Source organism: Athene noctua, chromosome 4 (genome assembly GCF_965140245.1).
Source record: "Athene noctua chromosome 4, bAthNoc1.hap1.1, whole genome shotgun sequence".
NCBI classification, from domain to species: Eukaryota; Metazoa; Chordata; class Aves; order Strigiformes; family Strigidae; genus Athene; species Athene noctua.
Window position 1 is genome coordinate 2,061,208 of NC_134040.1, and position 21,279 is coordinate 2,082,486.

General features: G+C 54.6%; 1 protein-coding gene across 5 annotated transcripts in view; it reads right to left on the reverse strand.

Annotated features, from left to right (window-relative positions):
• Positions 1-21,279, reverse strand: part of RAB11FIP5 (RAB11 family interacting protein 5) — a 46,122-nt gene that overhangs the window by 22,727 nt on the left and 2,116 nt on the right. For 4 of the 5 annotated variants that reach the window (XM_074904243.1, XM_074904241.1, XM_074904240.1 and 1 more), the window contains exons 2-3: positions 3,711-4,150; positions 1,617-2,355 (exon numbers count right to left, since the gene is read on the reverse strand). In XM_074904243.1, coding sequence (XP_074760344.1) covers positions 1,617-2,355; positions 3,711-4,150 — 1,179 coding nt within the window. Of the gene's footprint in view, positions 1-1,616; positions 2,356-3,710; positions 4,151-12,201; positions 12,252-21,279 lie in introns of those variants that run through there. The other variant, XM_074904242.1, reaches the window with a different exon arrangement.

A 21,279-nucleotide genomic window follows, 5' to 3' on the forward strand; every position in this document is an offset into this window, starting at 1 on the left:
TCTCTATTTTAAATCAAACAGGAGGTTTTTTATGGGAAAAAAATAAAAAAAAGAACAATCTTGAGTGGTAATATCCTTCCTCAATCACACCATTCAGAGACCAGAGTCCTTTAGTCTCCTCCAGAAACAAACTTTGCACTGGGACGTGACACCAAGGAACTGCCGGGGTGTGGAGTCCCCTGGAAATGAACGACAGTCCCAGGATGTCACATTTGTCCCTCCTGCTGTTGGAGCAACTCGAGGACAGAGAGCCCACACCCTGCCTGGTCCTCCCCTTCCCCATCAGCCTCCGTGCCCCAGGGAAAGGCTTTGGGGGGGGGGGGAAGGAGCTCCAGGCCCTGCGAGATGGGGGATCAGTGCCTCAGGGGAGCAGCTCCCCGCCTGCCTCGGGCAGGACGGAGCCTCCCCAGCCCTCGTGGCTCCTCTCCCACCCTCATGCCCCTCGTGGGACCACAGGGGCCACACGGCACAAGGACACGTGGCCTCGGGTCCTGGGGAAGGGGGGTGGCAGCATGTTCTTGCCTCCCGTTGGCCATAAGGACCATGACATCTTCCGGCAGGGTGAGGAGAGGAGGACTTTGGGGGTGCCCCCTGCTCTGAAGCCATGCGGAGCAATGTGCTCACCCCCTCACTTACATCCGAGCAGCACTTTAAAATCAGTTTAACCCGTGGAGGAATCTGGTTAGGTTGAATAAACCATAAGTGCCCTCCTCACTAAAGGAGGCTTAGACTGAATTAAAACCCTTCTGCTTGATAAATTAGGTTAAAGTCAGCCCAGATTAGAAAATCCTTATAATAAATCAACCCTGTAGATTCAACCAGCTCTCAACTGCTAGTTATTTTCTCAGGCTGCTTTTAGCCCCATTTTCTCACTCTCACTGGGTCTCAGTCAACCTCTGGAGCCCCAGCTCAGCTGGGGGACGGACGTGGGGGACGCACCATCGCGATAAAGCCGGCACAGAAACAGCACAGACCCCACGTTTTGTGTGCCACAAATACAGGGCTGAGGATTTGGAGGGATGAATCATCACACAAAGCGAGAACAATTAGAGATTCATAATCGGGAGAGGGGAAAGCTGGGGTGGGATGGGAAGAGGAAAGAGCAGGGCTGGGATTAGTTACTTCAGAAATATTAATAATATCTCAAGTTACCAAAGTGCTGCACCCCCAGGCTGGATCAGCGAGGTTAAAAAACGCAGTTACATGTCACTGTGTCCCACATCCCACATTGACTGCCAGGGAAGCCTTTTTAGCTAATTAAAGGATAATGACCCTTTGAGGCCACAAAACCACTTGGCAGGACCACGCTGAGCCTCACCTCTGCAGAAGGAACTGTCCCCCTCTCCACGAAGGGGATCCCTCCCTTCCGCAACCGGGAAACACGACCCAGGAGGGCAAATGAAGTCGTTCTGTGGCAGAGGCCAGGGGAGGATCCAGGAAAAAACACCCTCCCTTCGAGAGATTTAAGGAAGCATTTCTCCTGCTATCATCTTGTCTGAGCAATGGGGACCGGCCCGCCACTGACGCTGGAGAGCGTTTAACAGCGCAGCCCTTGGAGACGGGAGGCTGGGGCAGCTAGTTAATGGCCTAGACATCACCACCCCCATTTCACTGACCTGGGTTTCTGAGGGGACTCTTTGGGCTCCTTTGAACCGAACCAGCTACTGGTTTTATTCCTCTCATCTCCCCCTGCTGTCGCGTGGACGGATGAGCCGTGGGAGGGTCCCACTTTCTCCCCCTGGCCTTTGCTCCCCGCGTCGCTCTTGTTGCCCCCGTGGTGGAAGAGGCCGCCCTTCGCTCTCTTGTCTTCCTTCCTCGTTTCCTCGGGTGGTTTGTCCTTCGTCGTCTCCGTGGAGAAGACCATGGGCATTGCAGCTTGAGTCGGCTTGTTCTCTAAGCGACTGTTTTCTTCCATCTTGGCTCTGCCCAGATGGTTACTGAGAGTGACGGCTTTCGTGGAGACCTTGAGCTCTTCCTGCAAGGCTAAGCTGGGAGGAGACGGGATGAACCTCGGCTCGTCTCTTTGCTGTGTCCTCTCAAAGGTGCTGACCCCCCAAGGCACCTCGTGGGAGTCGGGAGGGAGGGGAACGAAGCCAAAGCCCTCCTCCGACCGTCTGGGGACACTGGGCACCGCCAGCGGCGCAGAGCTCTGCGGGACAGACACAGGGCTCTTTGGTGCAGGCTCGTCGCTGTAAACATGGCTCCCGTTGATGCAGAGGGAAGAGCGGGACACAGGATCATTCTTTGGCTTCAGGCTGTGGACTGCTTTGGGTTCCAGGACCGGGCTGACTTGGGAGACATCGTCACTGAATGCTCTCTTGTGGGTCAGCTTTGGAGATGGCAAGTAGTCTTTCACTGGGGGGAAATAAAACACAAAACAGAGGCGAGGACATCTGAGTAACAGGCAAAGGTACAACAAGCATTGTTATCTTCTACCTGCAAACACTACAGAGATCTATGAAATCAAACCAGCTTTCTCCCTCCCAGGCTCTACCAGATTATAATTAAACTGCCAGAAATGCAAAGCACGGTCACAAGTATGTGGCTATACAGGCTACACGATACTCTCCCCGAGCGCATCACCTCCCACTGCAGGATCCGGAGAGGAGCCTCTGTAAGACGACAAACCCCTTGTCTGAAAGGATCTGAGATCCGAGAATAAATGCAAGAAACTACCCAGGAGCTACTTAAAGGGCTTATGCTTCCGTGTGACTTAAGAATTTGCATTGAATAAAAGATGAGGAGCCTCTGAGCTCCACTCCGACAGGCCGGGCTGCTGCTCCGCGTGATATAAGCCAGGAAGGTCCAGCTCCTGCTTCTCCCTCCCACTACCTGACCCTGTGGCTACTGCTAACACTCAGATTTTTGGGGTTACGCGGAGAGTCCGGTGAGAACTGCCTGGACTTCGGGTGAGAGGCAGCTGCTCTCCCCTCCCAGCTGGAGATGCTGTCTCCTTCACGACGGCACCAGGACGGCAGGGCCAGAGCGGTGCCTCCGCTCACTCTCCAGCCGCTCACGGGAACGTCACCCAGCAGAAACCGAGTGGCATCACGTGGCTTCAGCAGCACAGTGAGAAGCAACACATACCCAGGGACTCCCACCCAATCGGGGAATTTGCCGTCTCCAGCCAATTAAACCATTTAATTATATATTTTGTTTTCAAGGAACAGCAAGAATTAATTCACTACAAGGGCCTTTTTTGTTTGCAAATCGCCGCTCTCTGAGCGCCAAGAGTTCAGATTGTTTTAATCACCAGGGACCGGTCACTGTTTCAGCTTTGCCTCCAAGCCGGAGGCATCTCGTTAGACAAGGAGGCAGCAGCAACATGCTCTGTGTCTCCCAGTTTTTCCTAGGGTCTTTACTGCTACGAGTCAATGTTAGTGACGTGCTTTTTGGGGGCAGAGAAAAACGGTCCTGGAGAGCCCTCACAGCCCACGAGCTCGTGGTGGCTGCAGGGAGCACACGCGGCGTCAGTGTAAGTCAGGCTGTTCGTATACAGGCTCAGCATAAAAAATAAAATGTTAAGATGTCTCTCCTCATTCTGGCAGGCACATTACTGCCAGCACACAGAAGGACTTGGTGGGTTTGTGCAGGACGCTGCTTCTTAGGTAAGCAATTAGTTAACAGATTTTCAGGAAAACCTCAAGAGTTCCTTATGAAGGGTAAAAAAAAAAAAAAGCGGGGAGGAATTAAAACTGTTATCCTCTTACCAGAGCGCTCCGTGGACAGACTGCTGTGTCTGCTCGGGGATTTGGTTACCTCAGGAACATTTGCAGCCAAGCTCAGGCTGGCAGAAGAGATGGTACTGTCAGATCCCAGGGAGGTGTTGGACTGTGTCAGGGACGACTTGCGCAGCTTGTTCTTCAAGAAGAAGCCCTTGAATTTGGACTTCTTGCCTCCGATGTCGTAGTCATCCTCCATGTCGAGGGCGCCCATGCTGCTGGGGATGATGGCAGAGGCTGACTCCAAGTCGTATTTCTTCTTGCCTTTCACCTTGTCCTTCAGCTTGCCGAAGGGCGACCGTGGCTTGTCCTTCATGGACAGGTCGAACATGCTGGCCGTGAGGTTGTTACGTGTGAACTGGATGCTCACCAGGATCTCACCACGCTCTTTCTCCTTCTTCCCAGCCTTGGAGTGGAGCTTGTACCACCTGGAGCCAGAGAGGAAAGAAAAGGAAAGGCCAGTCTGTCATTTCCAAGAGCCACAAGCCGGGAAGACCTCGGGGAGGATGGGTGGGAGCTGGCACAAGTGCCCCAGAAGTCACCAAAGACCTGAGTCAGAGAGCGGACCCCTCCCTGAACCGCAGCAGCTTTGTAAGAGCTGTGTCTCCCATCTTATCCTAACACTAAATACCAAATTCTAAATACTGCCCTCCCAGTAAATAACCTGGCAAATGCCATCTCACTCACCCCAGCGTCGGATACCGCCGTTCATTTCAGGGGAAAGTTACTGGTGGCCGAATTTTTGTGTGGTCAGTTGATATGTTGTTCTGAGCCCACGTTTAAAAAAAGACGGTGCTTTGTGCTTGCGTTTTAAATATTCAAGAGCCAGTGACTCAGAACAAATCCTTTCAAGTCAGAGACAGTACCGTAATGGCAAAGGCACTCAACAACATTCATTAAAATAAATTTATGTCAGACCTTCTGTGCCTCACCCTAAATAAAGATGCTAAAGTTTGCCTAGAAGTGTCCTTGCATCAAGCATTTAGAGGATGCTGCATCCCAGGAGCTCTTTATGGGCAGGAGAAGCTGCCATGCAGCACCTACCCTATCTAACCCAACCCCACCCTACCCAGGTTACTGGATTTTAGGGAAATATCTGCATTCCAGCCTGCAGTACAGCTCTGGGATCTGCGATGACCTGATGTTAAGGTGGAGGACGCAGCACACCTGTACATCCATCACCTTCCCCTCCTCCAAATCCCTTAATTCTGCTGAAATGTCTAAAATTTGAGGCAGCCAGAAGCTTGAGCTGAGGAGGAAAAAAGGACTTGACTTTAATACCCCTCGTGCCAGTCGCCAAAGGGTCTGGAAGGAGATATTGGCTGTAAACACCAGCACAAAAGCCTCACCTGCCTCTGCAGGAGGTTACTGGGGGATGCTCCCCGCTGCCCTGCCCCAGACACAACCCCTAACGCAGACTCTGCTCCACAGCTTTGCACACAGAGATAGAAGGAGCATAGGAAATGCCTCCAAAACATTCACTGCACAAGGGAAAAAAAAAAAAAACTCCCAACCTCCAGTTAGGGCCCAAGCCTTGCCCAGGGAACAGCCTGTGCACTGCCAGGTGCCACCAACTGTTCGTAAACAAGCAGCTGTTGGTGAAGAGGATGTCTCAGACAACTCGAGGGGGATGCCCTGGGGGAGGAAGCACAGGGGCTCTGCGGAGGGGGGCCGGTGGGCCAGTTCTCTCCCCCTCCCTCCTGTTGCTGCCCAGAGAGAGAACTTGCCTCTCTGCGCAGGTACAAGCCCGAGAAAATGAGAAACTTCTGGAACAACCAACTGTGCAGGCGTAAGACTATATAAAGGCAACACCCCACGTGTGTCTTTGTCGACCCACCTACAGACCACGCTGGCTATTCTGTAACAACGCGGGATCCAAGGCTGCTGATATCCCCATTTCCTATCCCCTCCTCCTCTCTTCTCCTTCCCCTTCCTTCTCTCTCTCTTTCTTACATATATTCATGTGTATAAGCTTTGTAGGAGTTGCATTGTGATTGGTTGATCAGTGACCAGTTATTAGGAAAACAGTCGTATCCCCAAAGTGCCTTTATTGGTTCTCAGGACGGTTATCGGTTGACTGTTGCCAAATTGTCTCCATTTACTCACTAAAATGGTCGGTTAATAGTCACCAGCACAATTGTTCCTTGGAGTCTTTGTGGTGACTCGACCAGCTCTTCCACCAGCACGCAGGCTCTCGGGGAATTCAGAAGATTCCTCCTCCTCGTATCCCACCACATGGGAATCCCAGAATCATTCAGGTTGGAAAAGCCCTTGCAGCTCCTCCAGCCCAAGCATGACCCTCCCCCTGACCGTTCCCAACTCCCCCAGATCCCTCAGCGCTGGCTCAGCCCGACTCTTCAACCCCTCCAGGGATCCCGGGGACTCCCCCCTGCCCTGGGCAGCCCATTCCAACGCCCAACAGCCCCTTCTGCACAGAAATCCTTCCTCAGAGCCAGCCTGACCCTGCCCTGGGCAGCTTGAGGCCATTCCCTCGGGGCCTGGCACTGGGGCCTTGGCTCCAGAGACTCATCCCCCCTCTCTGCCCCCTCCTGGCAGGGAGTTGCAGAGGGCCAGGAGGTCTCCCCTCAGCCTCCTCTGCTCCAGACTGAACCCCCCCAGTTCCCCCAGCCGCTCCCCAGCAGACCTGTGCTCCAGACCCTGCCCCAGCTCCGTTGCCCTTCTCTGGCCACGCTCGAGTCATTCAATGGCCTTTTTGGGGTGAGGGGCCCAGAACTGAACCCCCTCAGCGAGGGGCGGCCTCCCCAGTGCCGAGCCCAGGGCTCAGATCCCTTCCCTGTCCCTGCTGGCCACGCCAGTGCTGACACAAGCCAGGATGCCGTTGCCCTCCTTGGCCTCTCGGGCAAGATGGATGAGACAGCAGGGCACGGAGCAACCCCTGGTACGTGATGGGAGAGGGGGAGAGCCAAAAGCAGGAGATGCCCGGAGGGCACCTTTTAATTCTCCAATTCACCATGGCACCACGTTCAGACGGGGCAGCACAAAGCACAGGCCATGAGGGAACCATTTCTTCCCCAAAACCGCTGCCAAGCCAGTGGTCCTTCGCTCCCTCCTCCTCCCACGAGATGCCTCATCTTTCTGCCCCAGTCCCAGCACCATTTCCCGTGGTGGCACGAGTGGGTGTCCAGCACAGCCACTGCCCCGGTAGCTCTGATCCCTCCCAGATCCAAGTATTAAAATCCCCCTTTAACAAGGCACAAGGAAATCAGACCCTATTTCTCCATGACATGGTTCATGGGTGAAACATGCAGCAACGGGAGGTGGAAGATATTTCTACATGTGGGTTTAACAATTTCCCAATGATTTCCCAGAAAATAAAAATCCCGGCGGTGTCTTACATCCACATGAAAAGTGAAGTCACTGAAAAGACAAAAAAAAAAAAAGAAAATGTGAAGAAATGTGAAGGGATGGAGATGGGTGTGACCACACTGAAACCACCAGGGTGAGGAAGAAAGCTGAATTGTGTCCTCCAGAAGTTTCTGAATTACAGCTGGGGAAGTTATCGCATCTCGGACAAAGGGAGGAGCTGGAAAGCCTGGGGAGCCTACACCGTGCCTTGGGAAGGGGGCACAAAACCCCCAATTCCCTGCTGGGATGCCGGGATAAATAACACGAGTGCACAGCTGGAGGCACGTGGGTCCTTCACCACACAACTCAGGTGTCCCCAAGATGCAGGAGGGACAGGGCTGGGACTCTGCTGGGCACAGACACAGGGTTAAATCCCCAGTGAACCCATTTCTATTCCTACCACTCTCTTGTCCCACCCTCATATGATGCTCACTGCAAAATTTTCACTAGTCAGGCTTCAAGATTGAAAATATCCAGGCGTGTAGGGGAGAAAAAAAAAAAAAAAAGGGAAAAAAAGCAGCATTAACCCCTTACAGCAAGGCAGCGGTGGCAAAGAGCCACCAGAACAGGCTGATCCACTGCCAGGGAGCAACGAGGGAGCAGGAGCAGTGAGTCAGGTGGACACTTCCTGTAGGAGCAGTGGGGAAAAGGCTGCTTGAAACAGGCTGCAGCCACAGCACATCAAATATTACGTTGTTCAGTTTGATGCAAGGCCTGGAAGAAGTTCAAGGGGGAAGGGCTGCAGCAGCCTGCCAGCTGGGAGAGGAGAGATTTGGGGGCTGAATCATTTAGCAGGGAAAAAAAAAAAAAATCTTGCAAGTGGTTTTTATATCTTACGTCATCCCGCAGAAAAAGAAGGAAGAAAAAAAAAAAAAATCGAGAGAAAATCTGGGTGGATTAGCAGAAGGAAAGGCATGAGCTTCTGAGGATGATGAGATGTAACAGCCCGTAAGGGCTCTGCACTGGCTCAGCTCACACGGATACGCTCCCAGCACTTCCCGTCCCATCCCCTGCAATACTGTTGTCATTAACATTAATCTGGGTGCTCGCTGACGGGGCCTTTGAAAGAACAAGCCTTAAAACCTGATCTGCTTCAAAAAGTGTCCGTTCAAGGAAAAACCTCTTGCTTATGCTACCACTGGATTAAGGAGCTATTTTTGGTTCCCAAGACCTAATCAGCAGTCGGGACTACACCTCAAACAGGGAACAGAGCTATTTTTAGGCTGAGCTCTAAGTTTATGGCACAAGATGAGTGTTTGGGAGGATTAAGTTGTTCCATGTTGGGTTTTTCTTTTTATGAATCAGTTCCAGTGGAAACAGGAGGTGCAAACACTGCCTCGGCCAGGATGCGGCAGGAGAGCGGGGCTGGGGAGGGTTTTAAGTCCCAGCCCAGCTAAACACAAACTCCAGCAGCACGTTTTTGCTATTAACCCCATCCCACACCCCTCGGTTACCCACATTTCTTGCCCTCAGAGGGAATTCTGCCTTGGGTGGGGGAGTTCTGGATTGGGGTGACCCGAGCCCAAGTCTTGGAGGGGAACACAATCTCTTTTATGGGACTAGATGACACAACTGGAAAAACAACCAACCTTCTGCCCATACAAAACCTTTTCCAGGTTTGAAATAGCAGCCTTGAGCTTCTCAGCTCAGGCTCAGAGCAATCACTCTGAATTTAACTGGATTCTGTTCATCCGACTATGGAAGAGGTGCGACATCGAGGAGCGTGTGAAGATCGAGGAAGATGCACCGAGCACGTTGTGAGAGATTGAAACGTCAAATGATTGTCTCAGAGCTTGCTTGTGTGTGTGCTTTGAGTCACGGGGTGGTGTCAGTAACACCTCCAACATTCATCAAGGACCAGCTGTGGCCTTTGTAATTAGTCTAAAGAATGTCACCCAAGAAGCAGGAGCGTATGAAAGGACATAACTCCTTAGATAAGCCTCAAAAAGGGGGAAACGCGGACCGAGTGAAACCCAATGTTTCCCAACAAGCACAAGGACCACTGATCACTGGCTCCATAGAGCCCGACACTTTGTGGCTCTATTGCATATGCCAGATGCCACGTATGCCTTGCAAAGGACTTCGCAACTTCACCAGTGAGGAGGTGATAAGAACTGATTTTAGCCCAGAAGCTGGATGATTTCTCAAGAAGCATAAACTCAGCAGATCCGTGGGAACTGAGGCAAAAACGAAGGTGGGCAGGGCGAGCACGACCACCGACTCAATTGCTCATGGAAATGAGTTTGTGGAATACCTGCCTCTCTTTGTCCAGCACACAAATCAGCTGATAACATGAGCTTAAAAGGCACCAGAGAACTTTGCTGTGTGTGCACCCACCACCGAAGAAGACTGAGGACGAACGGGACACTGCTGGATCCATGGTGGTGACTATTCTTGCAGCTCCATTCCGGATGCTCACTTGATTTCTCTCTTTCCTTCCATTCTGTCCTATCGCTTCCCCTCTTCACTTTTAATAATAAAAACTGGTTTGGGTGTATGGCATTTGACCTCGTTTGTGTCTTAATTTCACTCTTGGGAGATTGGATCGAACACAGGTCCAGTACTGGGCACCCAGGACCTGCTCTTGGAGGTGTTTTGGAGACTTCTCTTAAGGAAAGTGCCACCAGCTTGGGTCCAGCTCCTCATCACACAGGACATCCAGGACAAGCTGCCCATCTCTGGCCACCTACTCCCAGGGGCTGCTTTTAGCAAGGTTTGGAGGGGCCAAAGCCTGACAAAGACTTTACTAATTAAAAAAACATTAAACAGGCTGTCTTGTCCCGGTGCCAGAGTTTGCAGTGACCGGGAGCAGGATTGTTCCTAGCTAAGGAGACATGCTTGGCACCCAAGTCTGTGCTCCTTCCCTTGCTCCCTTCAACTGCAAACGGGTCTCCCCCTGAACATGGAGCGAAGGATGAGACCTGCTGCTTCCCACCCTGCTGATCCCATCCCAACACCCTTCTGCTCTGTGAAGAGCTGCTCCTTTCCACCCGTCAGCAACTGCCCACTTCCACTGTGAGGTGATACCCCCGCTGAGACCACCCAGAGAGCTGAGCTCACTCAGAGACACCTTCACAGAATGACACAGAATGATCTGAGCCCTGGGCTCGGCACTGGGGAGGCCGCCCCTCGGGGAGTGGGTTCAGTTTTGGGCCCCTCACCCCAAAAAGGCCATTGAATGACTCGAGCGTGGCCAGAGAAGGGCAACGGAGCTGGGGCAGGGTCTGGAGCACAGGTCTGCTGGGGAGCGGCTGGGGGAACTGGGGGGGTTCAGTCTGGAGCAGAGGAGGCTGAGGGGAGACCTCCTGGCCCTCTGCAACTCCCAGCCAGGAGGGGGCAGAGAGGGGGGATGAGTCTCTGGAGCCAAGGCCCCAGCGCCAGGCCCCGAGGGAATGGCCTCAGGCTGCCCAGGGCAGGGTCAGGCTGGCTCTGAGGAAGGATTTCTGTGCAGAAGGGGCTGTTGGGCGTTGGAATGGGCTGCCCAGGGCAGGGGGGAGTCCCCGGGATCCCTGGAGGGGTTGAAGAGTCGGGCTGAGCCAGTGCTGAGGGATCTGGGGGAGTTGGGAACGGTCAGGGGGAGGGTCATGGTTGGGCTGGAGGAGCTGCAAGGGCTTTTTCCAACCAAGATGATTCTGGGATTCTGTGGGTGTGCATCCCCCCAAAGGGCTTCGGCCACTATCACCCCAGGATCAGCAGGGGCAGGCGTCACCCCAGCCCCGGTGATCTCTGCAGGGGGAAGGAAGCAGCAAGCCACCCCAGCACATATGGACGGGAGAGGAAACCTCAAACAGAAAACTCCCCGCAGGCACCCCGGAAAGGGGAAGAAGCTGGAGGCCCCCCCGCAAGCTCTCAGGCACCTCCTGGGAAGCCAGAGGCACTCCAGGGGTTTGCAAGCTCGAATCCTGCTGCCCTAAGGGGGCTTGCCAGCGCTGCCGTTCGCAGAGGGCTCCCCAGCCCCCCTACGCAGCTCTGCACGCTCATTTAGGTCACGGCGTTTAATCAGCACATCCGAACTGCCTCCAGTTTCAGTAAAACCCTTTCCTGTGCAAAGGCTCCTCTCTCCTCCCACTCGCCTCCATGGAAAACGGCGAGCCACACAGCACGGCTGCCAAAAGGCAGGTTTGGGAGGAAAGGCAGAAAGCACCCGGTGTCTATTTTTACATTTTCTGTTGCCAGAATCAATTGGTGAAGCAAGGGAGGCACGGGGAGCAGAACACAAAGCACTGCTGTATCTCCAGGCCCCCCAAAAAACCCCCACGTGTTTTCCCTCATCCTCCAGCAGCATCCTATACCGGAAAGCCAGCTAGTGCTGAGCAAAGGGAAAAACCACCCGGCCATGGGAACACGAGCGCAGGAGCTGTTTGTTAAGGAGGGAAAGCAGAGGATGCTGACAGGATGGATTTGCTCAGGGTCAGCGCCTGGTTTGCACCGTCCCCCCTCCTCTGCTCTTTGTCCTCTGCTGGGCTGCAGGTGACTGTTTATGGGGGGCACAGGGAGCTACAGGGGGAAAATGCTTGGGCAGGATTTTCTCCTCATCGATGAGCAAACTTGTTTGGGTTTATGAGAGAGCAGGTCTGCGTGGGCTGCCCCAGCACCTCCCAGGACGGGCAGACGAGCTGCTGGGCTGATCAGGAGGACAGAGCCACAACCCTGAACAGAAATGCTGACCATGATCCGAGGCTTTGTCACCTTGACCCTTCCACTTCCCCCTGGTCTCCCTGATCCAGTAACTCCTTCAGCACAAAAGCAAGGACAAAGCTGAAGCCCCCAACCCATCACCAGCGTGGTGGGTCAGCACCCCGAAGCCCTGGGGTGATCCAAGCTCATTTCTGTGCTTCGGGATCACTATGGTCGTGTGCAATATCCCACAGGGGAGAAAACCCAGTGACACTGGGACGAGAGCAGGCAAGCAGAGCTCTCAGAGATGCCACGTGCACCATAGGGGCACCGTCCTGCCCTGCTTTGGGGAGGATGTGGGTCCTTTCCAAGAAGAACATGAGTCCTTCCAAGGAGAACCAGCTTTGCTCTCCCACAGTTGGGGTCCCCAAGGGATCCCCATCCACCCTCCAGCTCAACTGGACCAACCTCGCCCCAACAAACCTGCCCAACGCACCCTGGGTACCTTCAGCAACGGTTCTCCAGTGTCGCCCTCGCACTGGTCCCAGTGCTTTCCTAGCAGTGAGTTGAGAGACCTTCCTTGGGTGGTTCAGCCCCTTAGCGACTCGCGGTGTCCGTGGATGCAGAAGGGGAAGGATGCACAGCTGGAGCGCTTCTAGAGCGCTTCAGCCATCAGGTGCTTCCCAAAAGCCTCCCAAAACCACTCGGCGTTGTCAGGGAGGTTGAGGTTTGCCTCACAGTGAGCAGAAATGCTCCTGTCCCACACAACTCGGCCACCCGAGCTGCCTAATGGAGCAAGAGACAGCCCAACGCGGAGTCAATGGCTCTTCCCTGACCGCACCAGCCTCTCATTTACTGCTGATTCATCCCTGCAACAAGGTCAGTCTGGCTTACGAGAAGAGCCTCAAGTCTTTAATTAAAGACTACTCGGGTCCCTACAGTGACAGAGCAGGACAGAGCACAGAAAAGGCAATCCAGGGAACAACCCCCCCCTCGATGGGCACAGCGCGGGCAGCAAATATTGGTGAGCCAAGAGCTGAAGCAGCCCTGCGGAAACATGCGCGTCACATCGGGCCAAGAGGAAGCTCACCTACCCGAGAAGGGAAGCGTAGAGTGGAAAACAACCCAACCCTGGGGAGTTTTGTGCTTTTTTGTCTGGCTTTGTGTTTTTGACGCAGCTTCCCCCGCCGGTGCCGGGAAGTTTTTCTGCAGCGTAGGTTCGTTGTCGTGTCGGTTTTGGATGGCCTATTTTGCAAGGTGATCCCTGTAAGCTGCTAAAAGCACAGATGGAAAATAAACACAGGCTGATTCCACCGCGGATGGGGAAGAAAGGACTCAAGCAGCTGAGGTGGGAAGAAGCTCATCTCTCCCAAGTGTTCCTCTGAGAAGTGCTCGAAAACAAGCTTGAACAAACCAACCCCCCTACAGCTCGTTAGATAATTCAGCTCACTGCTAACGAAGCGACTGAACCCTGGCTTCCAGCTTTGGCACGACCAACTCAGCTGCTCAAGAGGCCAAAGGAGATGTCGGAAACAAAGAGCAGGAGCTGTGGGCAGAGAGGGGTGCAAGAGGCTGGAGCTACGGACCCAGCGCTGGTGCTCCACACCATGTGTTACATTTTCTGTTGCCAGGATCGATGTGGGAACACGGGACAACTGAGAACCCGTGGGAGAAAATCCTGCCACTGACTCGCATCCGCTCCAGGACAGAGAAGCCTCCGTGCTGTGCTGTACCTGAGCCCTGCTGAAGGGCTTGTGCCACAGCTCACAGGCCAGGAACAGAGATTTTGTCACTCCAGAGGGTCTCGATCGCAGGGAACAGCCTGAAAACTTGCAAGGCACGATGAAAGTAACAACGACCTAGGAGCCAGCGCCAGGCCCCGAGGGAATGGCCTCAAGCTGCCCAGGGCAGGGTCAGGCTGGCTCTGAGGAAGGATTTCTGTGCAGAAGGGGCTGTTGGGCGTTGGAATGGGCTGCCCAGGGCAGGGGGGAGTCCCCGGGATCCCTGGAGGGGTTGAAGAGTCGGGCTGAGCCAGCGCTGAGGGATCTGGGGGAGTTGGGAACGGTCAGGGGGAGGGTCATGCTTGGGCTGGAGGAGCTGCAAGGGCTTTTCTAACCAAGATGATTCTGGGATTCTGTGAAAACCAGGAAAAAGAAAACAGAAATAAAACAGCCTTGCTCGTGTCCACAGCTCACTGGCACACCTGGAGCAACACCCAGGCTGTGCTCCAGGCACATATCCTGCAGCACCTCCGCGCTCCGTGCCCAGGGTCCACCCCGTTAAGGTCCCGAGCATCCTCACTCCTGCATCCCAGCCGGAACGATGCCCCACAGGGCCCTGGTGCCTGGCACCTCCCCTTGGCTATGGGCGGACTGGGGTGGCCCAGACCTGCGGAGCCCCCACGCAGGCTGTTTTTTCAGCCCAGAGGAGACAGAGGATGGCTGCGCAGCCACCCCACTGCCCCCAAACCTGCCCCTACAGCCCCTGTGCCATGTGATGGCCTCTGGAGAGGGATGGTTTCAGGAGCAGGGACGGAGAAGAGCGCTGGCATGACAGCAAGGGCAGGTAACTCCATCACAAATCAATTTAGGCCGCGAAGATTGGCGGCTTTCCCCTCTCTAGCACAGGATGGTCAGGTAGGAAGAGGGAGGTGGAAAACAGAGCATGAAACATTTATGAATGAAGAAGAGATAGTAATAGCAGGAGACAGAAAGTGATCTCTTCAGCTATATTTATCTGCTTACGCTCCAGAGCATCTCAGGTTTGTGTCCTCCAAGTCGTGAGCAAGCCAATAAACCACATTTGTGGTCACCAAATGACCTGAACTGCCAGGCCAGCAAGACTAAGGGACGAGGCCCCTGTGTGAGGATGGGAGAGGAGGCAGCGCTGGTTTCTCAGTGCACGAGAAACCAAGAGCACAAAGAGAAGTTAAAAAACCAAGCTCCGAGTCGACTTTGCAGGATTACAAAGCACAGCCGACACTGAGGAGCTGTTCCACAGGTTCCCCCGGTGCACTTGCTTCTGGGGAGCTACTTAATGCACAACATGCACGGGATGGGCAGGAGAAACATGTTTTTGCTGTAAATCCTTTTCCACTTCCAAATGGGAAGAGCATCACGACAGGGCTTGCATGGAAAACCTAGTACCTAGAGGCCACGCAAGGCTTGGGAACGCCACAGAGCCCATCCCCCGGAGGGGAAACCAAGCCCACGGGCTTCACACAGCTTAAAATACCACCTACACCTGCTGTGGCAACAAGTCATGCACCGACTGTTCATTCATTGCATCAACAGACACCGCAACCCGCTCTCAGGCATGAGTCACGCAGGTGAAAAAGGGGGGAAAAAGTGAAAAGGGGAGGGGGGAAGGAACAAATCTTCAACCCTGCAGCAGGTTGTTCTGTTACGCACACCTCTACTCCCAGTGAACATGCCAGCAGAGAGACCCACGTGCTGGAAACGCAGAGCTGGGGAGGTTGTGGGATGCCGCTCTGAGGAGGGAGCTCCCAAACCCCATCATCCCGCTGGAAACCCAAACCCCACGTCCCCAGCCAAGCCTCCAACAAAGAAAGCAAATTCCCACGGCAGGTATTCGCACACCTTTGCCAAGCACAAGCCCTGGGGCGGGAAGAGAGGTAGGAGCAAAGGTTTCAAAGCTATTTTCACTTGCCAGACAGCATGCAGACAGGCTGCAAGGTGGTTTTTTGGACTCCAGTTGTCAAGAAAGCCCTGCGCAGCAGCCGTGGGGAGGCAGCCACCCGCGCCAGCATGCCTGCAACGGAGCAGCATCCAGAGCAAGAGGATTTTGACGTCGCTGGGGACAAGGAGCCCGTTTTCCCTTCGTGTGGACACCTACATAAGCATAGTCACGAGCCGGCCACAACGGACAGGCAGAATAACCTGGTCCAGACTCTGCCCTGGCGGCAGTCACAGCGCAGATAACACGGTCAGCTCAGCACAGCACAACAACAGGCACCTTGCAGGGCAAGAGGGGCAGAGAGCGGAGCCCACCCTGCCTTTCTGGTCACTGGAGAGGAACGCCTGGCCAAAAACATTTTGGCAGACCTCAGAGGGAAGGGAAGGAGTCACCCTGGAAAGATGAAGTGAGGCGGCGAGGTTCCTGAAGCATGGGGTGAGCGCTAGCTGAACTTGGCACACGCAATAGCACCAGCTCCACCCGCGTCTGGAGCTTTGTACCAACAGGTTCAAGGCGTTTTCAGAGCTGGCTGCGGGTTTTTCTGCAGCTGCTAAGGAAAAAAGACAGCTGGAGGCAGTTAGGGCTCTGAAAATCAGCGTGAAACAGAGAAAGAAGCCTGAATCTGCATCTTTTTGTTTTTTAAGATGATGGAGGGTGATGGGCCAGCGCTCTTGGTCACCAACAGTCCAACCCCAACATGCCAGACATGCAAAGCTGGGATCAAACTGCTCAAATATTTTTTAGAAACCCAACAAAAGCAGATCCTTCCTGCAGGAGAACAGAGCAAGGGCCTTAAACCAGCATTAGCAACTGGGTGCAAATGGGGTTAACTGGGCAGGTAGGAGCAAAATTACACCCTGCCACCATTTCATAAGCAGCATCACTTCACCGCAGCGCCTTGGTGCTCTCCCCTGGGCTTCTAGCTTGGGGCAAACGCTTGCCCGGGACAAGCTGGCCACCAAGGACCCTATCCCAAGCCCTGCCTGCCTCCCGCCCAGCCCTCACCTTGGGCAGCGCAGAGAGCATCTCGACCTGATTATTGGCAGGACTAACGCTCTCCTCCCCCTGCTCAGCAGTGTTTCAACACAGCAGGGCGTTTCCTGGCTCGGCAGAGATGCAACAACCCCTCAGAGCTGCTTTTTCAGCTCCAAAACAAGGATTTCATCACAGCTGCTGTTCTCAGCCACCCCAAAGACCTTCATGAGCTTTACCAGCCACCTCCAATCAGAGCCCCCAGGGAACAGGGCTCTGTTTGCCCTCGTATTAAAACTTTTCCATCCCGAAACGATCAGCGATTTCCTCTCCGCCCTGCTGCAAGGTCTCTTCCTCTCCTAGGCTTAAGGACAGACATGTGGAGGACAGGCTGCAGCGATTTGGCACATGCCTGATAGGGAGCAGAAAGTGAGCCTGGGTGTGAAAATCTCCCCTAGGAGATGCAGCCAAGAGCCAAAGCCATGGTGAGAACGACAATGAGCACAAACCACTGCATCCGAGAGAGAAGCCACAGCCAAGAGCCTGCAGGCCATAGCGCGCACTCTGCTGCTAATGATCTTCACTGATTTTAATTTAACAAGGGAGGGCGACTGCCTCAAGCATGCCATGGGCTGTCAGTGGTCCAGAGGGGTTGGAGAGAGGGTCTGTGCCCGGGGGAAACATGAGGACAGTGCCACGGAAAGCACGTTACTCATCCGCTCTGCCACAGCAAGGAGGGGACGTGAAGGGTACAACCAGCAAGGGGAAGGGAAAAGCACCTGGTGTAGGGCTTGGCTTGGGAAGGGACCAACAGACAAGAGAGGGAGCCCCGGCAGGGATTCACAGAATCACTCAGGTGGGAAAAGCCCCTCGGGATCACCGAGTCCAACCCTCAGCCCGACTCTGCAAAGTTCTCCCCTACCCCACATCCCCCACAGCTCATCCCAACGGCCCTGAAACCCCCCCAGGGATGGGGACTCCCCCCTCCCTGGGCAGCCTGTTCCACTCTCGGACCACTCTTGCTGGGAAACATTTTTTCCTAACGTCCCCTTGGGGCCCATCCGTTGGCCCTGAGGGTTCTTCTCGCCCTCTGAGGTCCCACCACTGCTTTGCTGCTGAGCAGATGGGCAGCACACATCATCGGGAATGATGTGACCTTCCGGAGGGCTTCTCGACTACCCTGGGCCAAAGCAAATTCACAGCAACGTTCCATTTCAGCATGTTCCTTCCCCAGAGCCATGTTGCTTCTTCCTCCCTGCAGCTGCAGGCAGTGACGGGGCTGACCAGCTCCTTCCCCCAACCAGCTCCTTCCCCCAACCAGCTCCATCATCAGTCCTGGCCTGACTCCACAACACCTTCACCCCCCCAAGCCCAAAGAAATCCCTGTCCCTTTTCCACTGAGCCTTGCCCCAGAACCGAGCTCTATCAAGACATGCAGGAGAGAAGCCCTCGTGGCCTCGAGGACTTCAGCTAGGAAAGTTTAGCACACAGAGGAAAGGTTTTGTACCCCGAGTAGCTGCTTTGCTGATGCAGATCAAGGAGAGTGTCTGATTCCTGCTGCCAGGGCGGAGATGCTGCAGCTGCACAGAAGCCCAGACCCCTCCAAGCAACCAGTCCCTCCACAGCTGGGGAGCAACAGGAACAAGTAAAGCCAACTGCAGCAGGGAGGGCTTTGGGGAATTTGGAGCTGGGCTAACTTTGCACAGGTAACAACTCCACAAGACAAGTTCCCTGTCGCAGAGACACCAAAGGCCACTCGCTGTTGTTGCTCCTCGTCCAAGGCAGCAGCCAGCAAGCAACTGCAAGTCACTGCAGGAGAACACCAGAGCCAGGAACCACGACTCTTCTGCTACACTTACTGTCCCCTTACCCACAGGATCCCAGTGCTGCAAAGTCCTGAATTTTAGTCTCCACATCTCGAGCTCTGGCAGCCCGGTGTTTCCACAACCAGCAGAGCTTCTCCCCAGAAGGCTCATGGCTTTAACCTTTCCCCTTTGCCATGGGGCTGTGAGGTCTTAAGGAAAGAAAGTAAACGAAAATGATATTTCAAAGGGGGAGAGAAGAGGTAACGACAATTAGAGTTTTCCTTTGCCCAGCCTAGGAAACTCCAGGTGCCCACCATCCCTCCCTGCCATCGGCCTGGCAGCCCACGGAGCAAAATCAAGGCCCTTTCCGGCCCCCACGCAGCGAGGTCCAAGGTCCAACCCCGCAGTGTTACCATGCATCTCCTGCTCTCCCCAACACCAAGCCCCTGCTGAAAAACTGAAAAGGCCAAGCCCCCACCACGCCACCCACCCAACAGACCACCTTAGCCAAGGGGAAATGTTGGATTGAAGCTCTCATCATGCTGCAGCTGGAGGCATTTCCACCCTCCCCAGAAGCTGCGTTGACGGGGATGGATGCGGAGGTAAGACTCCCCGGCTCGCTGCCACGCGGCAGGGAAGGCAGGATAAGCCCCCGCAGGGGACTGCAATAGCATTTCCTGGACGTCAGGAAGCAGAAACGATAGCTGCTTTGTGAGTACAGAAGAAACCCTTTTCTGCTGGGCTGAGCTCTCGTTTTGGAGGGACTGACCACCCTGCTGCTTCCCCGCTGAACTACCACATCTCCCTGCAAGCCTGTGCCCACCCGCAGACCGTCACAGTCAGACACGGTGATGGTCACCAAGCCAGCATGCAAATATTTTGTTGCACGGCCTCATCCTGCTGACAGCGCTGGGCTTTGGGCTCCCAAAAAATGAGGCAGGACAGAGAGCTGCAAGGACCAGGTCACGGAAGGGAGAGGTGAAGACCAAGAGCATCCTGCCCAGGCAAGGCCACGGGCACAGGGGTTTTTTGGATGCAGAAAGGTGCCGCGTCTGGAGACGCACGTCGGGATCAGCAGGGCAGTAAAAGGCACAGGTGGAAAATAAAAGCACTACACGGCTCAAGTAGAAAGGGAGGAATGATGCTGGGCACTGCTGCTTGGCTTCCCAACCCCAGACCTTGAGGCTGGCTGAGCATGGGACAAGCCTTGTGATGCCCAAAAAGGCCAGGAGAGCTCTCAGGCTGCTCTTGTGCAACTCGCAAGAGTTTATTTTTCTCTCGGGCAAAACAACGAAATGACCAAGACATTACACCCCCAGACACCGGCTGACAGCTCGTTCCTGGAGAAGAGTCCAAGTTTGACAGAACATTTTCCATCAAGCTGAAAACAAGTATAAAAATCAAAGCCGGTAAAGTTTCCGTGCAACAAAAATCAGCAGGAAAACGAGAGCAAGGTCAACATGCTGACAATCAAGGCTGTTGTTTAAGCAGGGTCCCATTCCAACTGGCAGCTGTTTTGTGCCCAGAAGCAAGGACTAAAGGTGGGGTCCTAAAAACCAGCATATGGCACAGGCTCAACTCACACATCCCTGGCGCGGGGGCCAGTGGTTATCTCCGCTGCCCAGGCCTGGGCACGTTCTGCGGTGCAGTCCTGGAGCACAAGGAGCCTGTTTGTTTTGCTATTTTTTAATCCGGGACTACAATTTCCTTCTAAACAAAGTTGTTTGCAGTGGGGCTGAACCAAACATCACAAGTTGGCTGGAAGATGAGGCAGCTTGCAGAGCCAGAACCTCCGGGGCTCCCCCCCAACCCTTCTCCCACCTGGCTGGACAAGCTCCAGCACTCAGGACGCCCTTTGAAAATCAACTGCAGCCCCTTCCACACTGCAGAGCTGCCACCCACCCTCCAGACACCTTCCAGCTCAGGGGTTCAAGCGAGCGGAGATGCTCGGGGCGCAGGGTGAGAGCTCTCTGTCACGTCTTCTCTGCTCGCTTCCATCATTAGGGGCCACGAGTGAACATAAAGAGCCTTAAAATCTCTTGCAATCCTCAACAACGTGAGGGGAAGTTAATTTTCCTTACGCAAGCGAAGCTACAGGAAGGGAAGGAGACAGACAGCAAAAACTCGGGGGATCTCCTGCCTCCCAGCCCAGATCCCCTCCTCGGGCTGCAGCAACGGTACCGCCGGGGTGACCGGCAGCACGGACGGGGTCCAGCCACGTTGGACATTGCACCTGTGGGATTAACAGTCCCTGACGCTGAGACCTTTGAGACAAGACCACGGGCTCAGGCTCCTGAAACCTTCTTGGAACTGTCGCAGGCCCCCCCCCTGCTTTGCACAGCTTCTGAAAATTCTGCTAAGAGGAGCATGGCTTTCCTCGAGACACGGCTCCTATCCCGGCTCCCGGCACAAAGCTCATTACCCAAACCGCAACGAGGACGGAGAGTTATTTCACATCCTCCCGCGCCAAAACAACATGTCTCTCCCGGCGCACCCCAAAGGCCGAGGGTCGGCTCGCTCGTTCTGAAGTCTGCCCACGATGCTGCTTTGAATTAGGCCCAAAGAATTCAGATCCAGCTCCTCCGACACCGCCCATTCTCCAGGCAGCGCTAATAAAAGCAAAATAAACGCCGGGGGGTGGGAGGGGAACCACTCAGACACTAACTCCGGGGTTAGTCACTTCTCCTCTGTGCCCACGCTGCCATTTTAGGGCATGCAGGAGTCTCCACAGGCTGCAGATGCAAAAGCGCTGCGTTTCTCCACAGGAAAAGTTTTTCTGAGCCCTTTTCACGCTAATCCCGCTCTCCGGGAGCGAGACTGCGCCGTCTGCCAAACCACGGCGCTCCCGCCGCCGCCTCCCCGTCCGTGCCCTGGGTAGGAGGGCGAGGGAGGCTCCTCTCCAAGCCTGCAGCTCCGGGCAGCGAGCCAGACGAATTCCTGGGGTTCGGGGAGCCCGCGAGCAGCGGGGACGCTCCCGGAGGCGCGCAGCAACCCAGCAAGCCGGGTCTGCGTGAAGCAAAGCTCAAAAAAACCTTCTTCCCTAAAGGAATTTCATCCACATTCTTGCATTTCTCTGCCTGGCAAAAGCTAGAAAACATTAT